This window comes from Abramis brama, assembly GCF_963993115.1.
Source record: "Abramis brama genome assembly, chromosome: 1".
Taxonomy (NCBI): domain Eukaryota; kingdom Metazoa; phylum Chordata; class Actinopteri; order Cypriniformes; family Leuciscidae; genus Abramis; species Abramis brama.
The window spans coordinates 43,283,731-43,295,989 of NC_139963.1; the positions used below are offsets into that span (position 1 = coordinate 43,283,731).

The 12,259-nt window shown below is 38.5% G+C and overlaps 3 protein-coding genes across 3 annotated transcripts in view; 1 reads left to right on the top strand and 2 right to left on the bottom strand.

Annotated features, from left to right (window-relative positions):
• glis2b (GLIS family zinc finger 2b) overlaps positions 1–2,086 on the top strand; it is a 40,059-nt gene extending 37,973 nt beyond the window's left edge. Inside the window, exon 7 of the mRNA XM_084129901.1 lies at positions 4–2,086. Coding sequence (XP_083986027.1) covers positions 4–722 — 719 coding nt within the window. The 3' untranslated portion in view covers positions 723–2,086. The remainder of the gene's footprint in view (positions 1–3) is intronic.
• A 3,755-nt stretch (positions 2,087–5,841) lies between these two features.
• On the bottom strand, positions 5,842–10,304 carry pam16 (presequence translocase associated motor 16). The gene is made up of 5 exons (XM_084129911.1): positions 10,177–10,304; positions 9,577–9,661; positions 7,860–7,996; positions 7,703–7,768; positions 5,842–5,998 (listed from the first exon to the last, which is right to left on the bottom strand). The coding sequence occupies exons 1-5, from the start codon at positions 10,177–10,179 to the stop codon at positions 5,912–5,914; spliced, it is 378 nt and encodes a 125-aa protein (XP_083986037.1). The 5' UTR covers positions 10,180–10,304; the 3' UTR covers positions 5,842–5,911.
• Positions 10,305–11,050: 746 nt separating this feature from the next.
• The window catches only part of coro7 (coronin 7), a 142,133-nt gene continuing 140,924 nt past the window's right edge, over positions 11,051–12,259 (bottom strand). The window contains exon 28 of the mRNA XM_084129870.1: positions 11,051–12,246. Coding sequence (XP_083985996.1) covers positions 12,238–12,246 — 9 coding nt within the window. The 3' untranslated portion in view covers positions 11,051–12,237. The remainder of the gene's footprint in view (positions 12,247–12,259) is intronic.

Consider the following 12,259-nt stretch of genomic DNA (forward strand, 5'->3'; position numbering starts at 1 on the left):
CAGGAGAGAAGCCCTACATCTGTCCTTACGAGGGCTGCAACAAGCGCTACTCCAATTCCAGTGACCGGTTCAAACACACACGCACACACTATGTGGACAAGCCCTACTACTGCAAGATGGTGGGCTGCTTGAAACGCTACACGGACCCCAGCTCCTTGAGGAAGCATATCAAGGCTCATGGGCACTTTGTAGCCCAGGATCAGGGAGGTCCGGGTGGGGTGGGCTCCTTGATGAAGCCAGGGCCGATCGCTGGGGTGGGGAAAGAATCTGAGCTGACTTACATCAGCGGGGCCCACATCATCATTCCTGGTGCTGCCGCTGCTCTTTTGGGTGGTCACGGTCTGCAGGGTCTTGGAGGCTCCCTCCCCTTGTCCCCCCTCAGTCCCCGCCCCTTGGACTTGAGCACGCTGGGCTGCCCGAGCTCCCCTTCAGCTGGGCTTGGGGGGACGCCCATTCTGTCCTTCAGCGGTTCCCCACTTGGCCTAGCCAAGTCACCATTGCTGTCTCATACCTTCTCATCTTCCACGCTGGGGTTGCCCATGGTTCCCATTTTGGGCTCGGAGCGCAGGGACCATGCCAAGGGCAAGACCAGGGGCGAGGAAGGTGAGGACGAGATCCACGGTGGCGTACTCAACCTGTCTACGGGAGTGTCTCACGACCCCCTGTCTTGGGTTGTCATCCCCTCTGGCCAGGTGGTGCTGAAGCCAGCTGTGGTCAACTGAGCATGACATTCCAGAAGAACGGCAGGGGAAGGGTGGGGGCGGAACAGGGGTCAGAGGCAAGCCTGAGGGGGGTTTTCACAAAGCAAATTCAGTTCTGCATGGAGGTGATGCCCTCTTCTTCAACTTTTAGTACTACTTCGGTTCTAATTTCTACCTTTCGGACAGACACGGCTACCTGTTTCTTGTGGTAATAACGAGGAAACTAAATCAGCATAATAGTTCGGAAAGAGCCCAAACATTCACCTCCATTTCATTCTCAATCTGGCTTATTTTATCGCCAGGGGTTAGGGGTATCAAATTCTGCTACGGGAGGGCCATCTTCCTGGAGAGTTTAGCTCCAACACACCTGCTTGGAAGTTTCAAGTAATCCTGATGACCTAGATTAATTGGTCAGTTAATTCAGGTGTGTTTGATTATGGTTAGGGTTAAACCAGAGGTGGGCAATTATGGCCCTCAAGGTCCACAGTCCTGCAGATTTAGTTCCAACCCTAACCAAACACACCTGAACAACCTACACAAAAATTACAGTCAGGTGACTTTGATCACGGTTGGAGCCATGACAGTGGGCCTCAAGGGCCAAAGTTGCCCACCCTTGGTCCAAACTCTGCAGGAAGGTGGCCCTCCAGAAGCAGGATTGGACACCCCAAGTCTTATACACTTTGTTTTCTTTTTTATGAGAGCACTGATCTAAACAGCAGACTTGAGAATCTGTGCCCTTGCTTCAAGAGACAATTTCTGTGTATTTATGTGTAAGAGAAACTTTTGGACGACAGTGTACGCAACACACTAAAGACACAAATGTATGGTTTTTTTTTTTCAAGCCATTCCGTGCATTACAACAAGACCTCTAAGCTTAGCAAGCTAGAGATCTTTGAGGCTAACTCGTATGGGTTTGGTCAGGTTTGCAGAGAGGTGCTGAGGTCGTAGGTCAAACGAGAGCAGCTCGTTCACTTGCCAGCAATCAGCATCTGTTGTATCCTTCAGACCAATCCTTTTCCTGGAATGCCACTTTCCTGCAGAATTTATCTCCAACACACCTGACTGGAAGTTCTAGTTATCCTAAAGACACTGAGTAGCTGGTTAAGGTGTGTTTAATTAGGGTTAGAGCTAAATTCTCCTGCAAGGTGGCCCTCCAGGAGCAGGATTGTACACTTGGTACCCTCCTGCTTCGGACTGTCCCAAGTCCCACCTCAGTCAGCAGGCACCATCTGCATCCCTTGCAAGTGAACTTCCTTAGCTCAATGCTATTGCAAGCTATATGACGAACCTTGCATTTGCTGCTAGCTGTGTCACTGCATTGTAAGCATACATAATTGAATAAAAATAGACAAGTATGTACGACAATCTGTCCTCTGAGGAGGAGGAAATAGAAAACCTTGACTAGCTCTATTTTGTTGAATAAGAGATCTACAGACACAAGGCTCAGACTGACTGAGTTTTAAGTCATAGAAGGGCACAAACTCACCCAGCAGTCATGCTAACGCCCCATAGGACATGGCATTGTTGTAAATAGTGCCATCTTCTGGTCATCAAATGTACTGCACACTACTAGCTGAACAAAGGGCTAGATTTAACAGTATTATCCTGCTTTGCAGTATACTAGCTTGGCAGGGTAAAATGAAGAACTTTTGGCTGATGCAGAACAGTGGGATGTTTAAAATAACAGCTATCCACAACCCAATGAACACATTGACACTTGCAATACACCAGTTTGGGTCTATCGCAACAGTTAAGGGCCTAGTTTATTTAACAGAACTTTGCTTTCATAGTTTGTCCCATATTAAATCACTGTGCTAAAAATCTAAATGAATACCCAGAGATTAAAGTAGTGACTTAATAATAAAGTGCAGAAAACACTATTCAGGTGTCCAAAAGATAGCATTTTGATTTAAGATCCTTTCACATGACCCACATCAACTTTCTCCAATGGATCGAACTCTGTTGAGCAAAGCGTCAAGTTTCAGGGTAACTCCTGACGTCACATTGCACACGTTCTAAGGCAACGCTCCAAGAACTACGTTTTCACATTTGACCCCATTTGCTTCAGATTTTCCCCAGTTGCATGATGTGTTATTTTGTGCATCATACAAACTGAAAATGAAAACTCAAAACTGATCCTGTGCAAATCTAGAAACATCAAGTTATACAACACAACCTTTAAGGCATGTCATGCCATTCAGAAAATAATCATCATATTCTATATTCATATTCTATATGAATTAATAAATAGCAAAATCAACCTTCTCTGACGCTATCTGCAATGTCCTGATGCTTGTGTTGAGAGGTGCATTGAATTCCTGAAGTGGGTCAAGTGCGAGAGACTTAATGCAGTCATTGTCATCCTCCACTAATGATCAGCCTGTCACCATCAATAACTTATTCAGATTAAAATAACACTCTTGATCAAGTCTTCTCTCCTGAACTCAGGCACGTAACAGTCTCTGTCCTCTCTGTAACAGTGATGACATAGTTAAAGCATCCTTCAATAACAGCCATTATCCCCCCTAAAATCAGTTTTATAAAACAAACGAATGTAAAAACATTCCGACTGAAATAATCGCACTTCCTTAAAGCATGTCCCCCCCCCCACCCCCACCCTCCTCTCCAAACCATTTTTACGCTCAAGAGTCTTATTCCATAATTATTTTGTTTTATTGTATGTGGAAACTATACAATTAATGCTGTTTTGTTTTACTGACTTTTGTTTTTTGGACGTGACATTTCCTGATGTTGAAGTTGCTTTATGTCTTCGTTTCTGCTATCGCTACTCTATGTTCAGCTTTCTCCAGCTGATTAATTGAGAGGAAAGAGGGAGAAATGACAGGAGGAGGTGATCGATTAGATTGCAGGAAGGGTTTGAGTCAAAAACCCTCACATTTAAAACAAACACGTGCAGTAATCGAACACAATCCTCTCAGGTTTGCAGAGCTTTGACATCCGCGTGCATTTAGGAGGGTTCAACGGAAATGACATGTTTATAAACCCTTGCGTCTTTCCAACAAGCTGGAAATCTCTTTGTCCACCTTCTCCTACTCCCTCCCCTCATGTTGTTGCCTGGAGAAAGCTGATCCTGACACAGACCTGTTAAGGTCTACATCAATGTTCAATATCAGATAAGCTGTTTGAACCTTTAACCCTTTGAGCACTCTGAAGACAGACGCACTGTTTCTCACAGGAGACTCCAAAGGCCTCGATAAAATGATGGTGCGTTCCCGTTACTACAACTGTATGTGAGAGACTTAAGCAATACATTCAATGGCAGGGATGACGTCATAGCTAGATATTCAAATTTAAATATTAAATGCAGTTAAACACAAATGATGTACAAAAAAATAAATACACACGGTACATAAATTAAGCACCATATTAGAATAAATAAAAAATAAAATCAGCTCACAATAAAAGTAAAGAAGTTTGTCTGTTCCTAAAGTAAACTAATAATAGTTTCACAATTCTTGACGCAGAGATGCACAAAGGGTTAACAAAAAGACTATGGCCTGAAAAGGCCAGTATCCATTTGTATTTTTTTCCTTTTTTGCACATTTTTGTATATCAGTATTTTAATTTTTTTTTCCAAGTGCCTTTTATTATAGTTGAAATGTAGATGTAATACAGTATATGAAAATAAATATATATATAAATAAATAAAAATATATTTTTCCCAGCATCATGTTCTGAAGCCGAACATGCAGAATTTTAGAGCTGTAAAAGTCTCCAGTTGGTACAACATAGGTGTGTGTGCTCCTGTTTTAGAGGAATTTTATTACGATATTGATAAGGATGTCAATGAAAATAAAAGAAACAAATGTTTAATAAATTTGCATTTGACATATATATATATATAAATATTGTGTTTTGCTGCGTCTTTTTTGTTTGGGACATTCGTGTACAGAAAGCTGAAACGTTTACAGTATTAACTCAGACTAGGGTCTTGACTCACAACCTCAGATGAGACATTGAGTATATATTTATATATATATACGTGTGTGTTCTACAGTAATATGTGTCAAGCAACCAGCAAGGATAATCTAACACTCCCAAATTTCATTAATCAGTCGAATGGCAACACTTGTTGTATATTGCTTCACACTGACAGTATTTATGGTGACTCTTAACAATATTCCTGCTTGAGTTAACACAGCTGAAGTCTATGAGCGAGATGTTAAATGGCGATAAAAAATTTAAAGAATGTTTCACAAGTACATCCACGACTAAAACATGAATGTGTCATCATGATAGGTGTAATAAAATCACTTACTAACCTTGTCTGGCCAATCTTTCATAGCTGGAAACAGATCCACTCAGTAAATTATTTCAGATCATTCACCCACAACTGCTTTTTAAATCCACAATGTTTTGACCTGTAGACTTCAAGTGTTGAATTACAGTGAAGATGACTTGTTTTACACAGTTTTAAATGACCTTTTGCGGTAATCTACATCAAGCCAGAAATGTTGTTGAAACAGCTCACCTTGTATTGAATCCAGATCATTCCGTTAAACATGTACAGATGGATGAATACATAATTTTATTCAGCAAGGATGCATTAAATTGATCAAAAGTGCCAGTAAAGACATTTATAAGGTTACAAACGATTTTCACGTCAAATGCTGTTCTTTTGAACTTTCTATACATCAAAGAATCATGAAAAAAGTATAGCAGCACAACTGGTTTCAACATTGATAATAATCAGAAATGTTTCTTGAGCATCAAATCATCATATCAGAATGATTTCTGAAGGATCATGTGACACTGAAGACTGGAGTGATGATGCTAAAAATACAGCTTTGATCACAGGAATACATTAAAATAAATCACAATAAAAAAGGTAAATTGTAATATTTCACAATATTACTGTTTTACTGTATTTTTGATCAAATAAATGCAGCCTTGGTGAACATAAGAGACTTCTTTCAAAAACATACAATTTTACGGCCCCCAAACTTTTGAACAGTAGTGTGCATATTTTAATACGTTGAAAAGTTCTGGCTGAAGTCCAACAAATCCCTGATCCAACATTCTAGAACATTCCAGATGAAGTTCCTTCATTCCATCATGTAATGTCCAGAAAATACACATCCACTCTGATGGATGAATAAAGAAATGATTGAGATTTGGATGTAGAAAAAGAAGAGGCTTTATTGGGGGGTCTGGGTGATAATTACAGTGGGAGGACGTGAGGATGGAGATCATGTCTGCTGCTGCTGTGGTGGCTTCTTCTGGTCCTGCTCTTGAATGCTGAGCTCTTCATCCAGACGCTCTTTCGCTCGCACCACCTACAAGAGTCCAAACACAAATACATCGTTATTTCTCTGATGTCGCTGGATTTACTGGTTTTTATCAAACTGCTGATTCTAAACGTAGATCAGTAAGGACAGACTTTACCTTCTTTACAGGTTAAGAATCTTCTAAGGGTGCGTTTACACGACAACGATGTTCTAAAAACTAGGGATGCACAGATATGAAAATTTTGGCCGATACGATAATTCTTTATATTTGAAAGCCGATAACTGATATAATTTTTGAGAGCCTGATTTCAAAAACAAAAGTCTCACAATTAAAAGCCATGTCCCAAGCACACAATTATAATGTTATCATTTTATGTAACCTATATTTTCCTTTTTTTGAAGTGATTTCAATCATATTTCAATCGATTCAAATCCATCATGGTGAACAGTGCTCATCTGAAGTGTCTCAGCTGAAGGAAATAATCCATTATTTATCGGCTGTAATATATCTGACAAATTTTCTTATCAGGCCGATAATGATAACATTAAAAATAAACATATATCGGCCAATGCCAATATGGTGGCCGATATATCGTACATCCCTACTAAAAACTGAAGTTTTTCAAGTCCAGGCGACAAAACGAAAAAGAACAAAAAATGCTGTATTATTCATGTCGGGCCAGTAGGTGGCGATGTCACTTTGTAAAGAAACACTAAACACCCATAGACTGAACACGTAATACACATGCGTATGACGTCACAGTTTTCACAAATTCACGTTTTGTAGTTTACACACTAGTTTCAAAAACGTGCACTTTAAAACACGTTTTCAAAAGTTAGCATTTTCCTAGTCTCGCGTAGCCAGACCTTCAGACTGACGGCTGAAGGTCTGGAATTCATAGCAGCTTTCTTTGGCCAAGGCCCGCCCATAAGGCCGTTTGACCGACATGTCAAACAACCAATTACAGTTCGTTTCGTTCAGTGTCACGTTTCGTTGCGTGGAAATGTCCCCACAACAACAGATCGGCGTGCAACCATAGACTGCAACAAGTCAGTCAGCATAGAAAATCAAAGAAGGAGAAGAAAACAAGCAGTAAGTCATTGATCTGTTTGTCCACGTATAACAACAATTGCGTCTGCATTACCACATCTGATCAAAACACCGAGTAAATCAGTAGGAAACGCAATTACACGTCTGCGCTTTGTTTCCAGGCGGACCGAAAATAAGCGCGACACTCGCGCCCCCCGGAAATCCGATAAAATTCAACCAATCAGATGACGACTTCGACATTCCTGAAGTGTTTCCAGTTAAGTGTACCATATGCATCAGACGTTTAGCCAACGTTCCGTGGGCGTGACGTCTGAGGCTGAGACTAGCATTTTCCAGGCCCCCAAAACGCTGTTGTTGTGTAAACGAACGGCCAGAATATATAAAAAGTTTTCAGTTTTTAGTTGAAAACGGTGTTGTGTAAACAACCCCTTAGATTATGTTAGAATTCAATTGCCTTCATTTCTTTAATTTCTAAAATCTCTTGGTGCATATTTGTGAAAAAGACTATGAGAACGCAACTTAAATAAATGCAATTTATTAAATCTAAACAACTCTTCTTTATATTTTGAGTGTTCGGTATCAAAATGTCTCTTGACCTCATTTAATTTGCACTACCCTGCGACTTAATGTTAACAAAAACCTACAAACATGTCTCTGGAACTACAAAAATGATCAGTTTGATTGACAGCATCATTGCTTACCTTTGACTGAAGATAGAAAGAACCGCCAACAGCTTTGTCATTGACTTTAAATAAATGTTCATAATTCTGAAGAGAAAATGAAAGCACATCAAATTAAACCATATTTGGTCACAGAATACTGTAATAATAAGTGTATAATGCTGAAACAGACTCTTACCTTCTGGATCTCCTCTGGTGTTAATGTGGAGACATTGAGGATCTGCTGGGCTTCTTGTAAAGTCATTCCTGTGAAACTAGACGCAGCCGCAGACTGTCTTCCCGCTTGACCCCGCGCCTCCGCAGCCGCCTGACTGGCTGCATTCACATTCACACAACATACAACTGTTATATTTCACAAGTATTCCTTACATTGCTGGTTATTAAGTAATGGATAATGTACATCCAGCCGGTTGTTATCTCAGAATAAACCCCCGACAGGGTGATGAGGGATCACAACCGGCTGGATGTTCATTATCCCGCTTATTACACGGCTACTTGCCACATAAGTAAATAACTACACACGGAATATTGGTCTGAGTTGAAATATTTTATTAGGTCTTTAAACGCAATGCTTCCGCAGAGAGAGCCGTTGCAGCGCGGCAAGTTCAAAACTAGACGGACATTTAAGAGAGATACGGTAAACAGTCATATCACTTATTACACAGCATTTCGCCACATAAATAATTATGGAGATAAGATATATTGATTTCAGATTAAACTGTTTTAAAATCGTGCCTGTTTGTATCTCATAATCCAACAGTGTACAAAACAATAGTCACAAAATGGCAGCAGCTGCGCTTGTATGAAGCGAGAGAGCGAGTCCACGATACTGGATGGCATAATTAAATAACTACACAAAATATTGATTCGACTGAGTTTTAATATTTTATTAGCTCACCAAACGCAAAAACGCGAAAAACCGTTCCTAGCAGGCGTATAGCACTGGTGACTTCAATGACCCGGATGAGCCTGCGTTATCTGCTTTGAGCGGTTGTCATCTGGGAATAATTTACCGCTGGATGGCGCGATTGACCAATCAGAATCAAGTATTCCACAGAGCCGTGTAATAAGTCATGTTATCAGTCACGTTAAGAAACTTTAGTAATGCTGTCATATCCTCTTAAGAGCCACAAAATTAAAGAATTAGTATTAGAAATGTACAATTATTGTATTTTTTATTATTTAAATTTCATTTATTTTATGGAGACATTAAAGGGTTATTTCACCCAAAAATGTAAATTCTGCCTTCATTTGCTCACCCTCATGTCGTTCCAAACCTGTTAGACTTTCGTTCATCTTCAGAACACAAATTAAGATCTTTTAGATGAAATCTGAGTTTTCTGTCCCTCCATTGACAGCTACGCAACTACCACTTTCAAGCCCCAGAACGGTAGTAAAGACATCATTAAAGTAATCCATGTGACTCCAGTGGTTTATCCTTAATATTATGAAGCAACGCACGAGTGCTTTGCAGCAAAAAAACCCCGCAATAATTTACCACTTTACTTACAAAATATTAATCTCCAACACGCGTTCATGAAACAACGTCTGCTCTCGTGTCAACAGAACACGCATGTGTCGTGGTGCTCTCGTGAACAATTATGTTTTTTGCCAAACAAATATCTTACTTTGTGTTTTGAAGATGAACGAAAGTCTTACAGGTTTGGAACGACAAGAGGGTGAGTAATAATGACAGAAACTTAATTTTTGGGTGATCAATCCCTTTAAATAAAATTAGATTAGACAACAAGAGCATTTACTAATTATAAAATAGGGAGAAATTAATGAATGATAAATGTTAACAATATTAACCTGCTACTAATTATTAATATGATACTGAAATGACTTAAAATATGAAAATAAATTAACATAATACAGCATTCATTTGCATCGACCTGCAAATTCTTGACGTAAAGCTCTTGCAAAAGCTCGTCCGACCACCTGAGCGCCCATCACAATGATCTGAGCCAGATATTTGGCCTGTGTGAACACAAAAACATACAAAACACAACATAAAACATTAGGACAGGGTCCTAAGATTGCATACAGAGGAGCAAAAATGACTTAACACATTCTTATTTCATAGTAAAAAGTTGTTATAAAATAGTGTCATCATAAATAATGTTTAGTAATGAATGAAATAAACAATAATATATATATATATATATATATATATATATATATATATATATATATATATATATATACACACACACACACACACGTCTTTTAAGCCAACATATCTCATCATTGCTTCACAAAATACCCAGCCTCTTTATATCATTTCTGCAGTCATAAATATGAATTAATCGCTCATATAACCATGTTCTGTTCATAATATAATATGACATTATTATTATTATGAAAATGAAGTACAAGGTCGTTGCATAAGACTATCTGATAGCGAATGACCCATTCGATATCATTCCTTGAGATTAAACATAGAGCTACCGACATTAAACGACCATAATCTGTATATAAATAGATGAACATACCATGATAGATCTACTGTGTTGGTGTTAAACACTTCAGTTGAGGACGAACGTTTTCACGTGCAACTCCATCAATGTTGATAAAACCGGCGAAGAAAAGCCACACACACACTGACACACACGACACACACTGACTTCTGCTGGCTGGAGGATGTCAACGCAGGACATAGACTGACATAGGAGTACAGTTGTGAAGTCAATTTGTAAGGCAACATGGACACCATAAAATATAATAATTTTATTTTTAAGAAAGTTTGAGTATGTATCTAAGCTCATTGAGGAACTCTTAAAACTCTACTGCATGTAAGATGTTATGGTGTAAAACATTTAAGCTAATTTAGTATTCTTTGTGGTTTTGTTTTGTACCCTCATTATTGTCTATTATTGTTCATTACTGTCTTGTCTTGTTTTTGTTATTGTTGCATAATAAAATAAAATAAAATAAATATAATAATTTTAGTTTTCAAAATGACTGAAAATGTATCTATATTTAAATTCTTTAAATAACTCTAATAATTGAATCCCTTGGAATGCTATGGTGTACCACTTTAATAATATAATATAATATAATATAATATAACAATTGTTCAGTTTATTTTAATTTGTGATGGGTTCTCTCTGAAATTACTTATGGGTTGTTTTAATGGTTTTGTTCTGTAATGGTTTAGTTATACACACCTCAAACATACCTCAAATGTAAATTTTGGAAAATAAAACAATTAAAAACAAAACAGAAGTAACATTTTTTATATTACTAGATGAAAATCGTGAAAATCTGACAATGATGATAATAATTTATAATAATCATATTATTATATAATTATTAATAACATGATTGTGGTGATTATCATTATTAAATACAGCACTCAATTCCATATTTCTCAGCTCTCAAGGTTTTATTTTGAGGCAACATTCCAACAAGACTTGATTCCATTCCAAAAGACAAGTGTAAAACATTATTGCCTATAAAGGGTTAAAATGAACGCAATTACAAGCGTCGTGAAAAAAGCATCCCAAAAACATCCGATTGGTAACAAAATTAGCACACATTTTAAAAAGACACTTAGCAGACCATTAACATACCTATTAATATCAACCGTTAATGTGTGAGTACATGGTCACATGTCAAGCACAGGACATCACGTGGTACAAGTGCCTTAACATGCACGATCCTGACATATGTAAACATGTTCTGTTAAAATGAGTTGTATTGCCTTGAGATAGACCTGATTAAGTGAAAAACCCCTCATGAAGTAGATTTGTGTTAATACTGTTCGTGAGGCTGAGCAGAAAGAAATAAACCGTTTTCCAGTTTTAAAAAGGAGTGTTTTCAACAGACTCCAGATCATTCAATCAGAGGTACACAGAAGGTTTTGCTCCAGACATATTAAAAAACCATCATATCATATCATATCATATCATATCATATCATATCATATCATATCATATCATATCATATCATATCATATCGCAAAGAACATTAAAAGTCTCTTGCACCTAAAGGAGGTGACATTTAATCCCACAAACTACCACGATATTATTGTACATTTAACCACATTTCAAAAGTCAAATGATGGTATTAAGTGCACATTTCACCAATGAAAACATCCAGAGGTTTTGTGTTGCAGGCGTGTGCTTATCATGCAGTCATCATACAGTTAATAAGCAGTACAAAACTCATGCCCATCATTAAAAATTACACAGAAAAAACCCTGTCGCACTTTAAATGCACGTCATGCGTCTGAGATGAACATCTGATGAATGTGTTCATGAGTGAAGAATCATATTTAACCATTAATAACAGATACTAATACTCCAGTTAAACCAATGCAAAGAGATGACGGGTCGATTATCTGGAAGATATAGGAGTGTGTGTGTGTATGTGTGTGTGTGTGTGTGTGTGAGAGTGAGTCAGCAGGCCGTCGGAGGTGAAGCTGAAGGAGCGTTAAGGAGGTTCAAAGTTATATTGGCACCCTGGAATGGCAAGATTCAGATTCAGATTCAGCAGGACCGTCCCAAGTCTGCTTTGGCACCCTGACTGGACCACGAGGCACGGCTTGTGTGTTAGTCGTCCTGAAACACACAC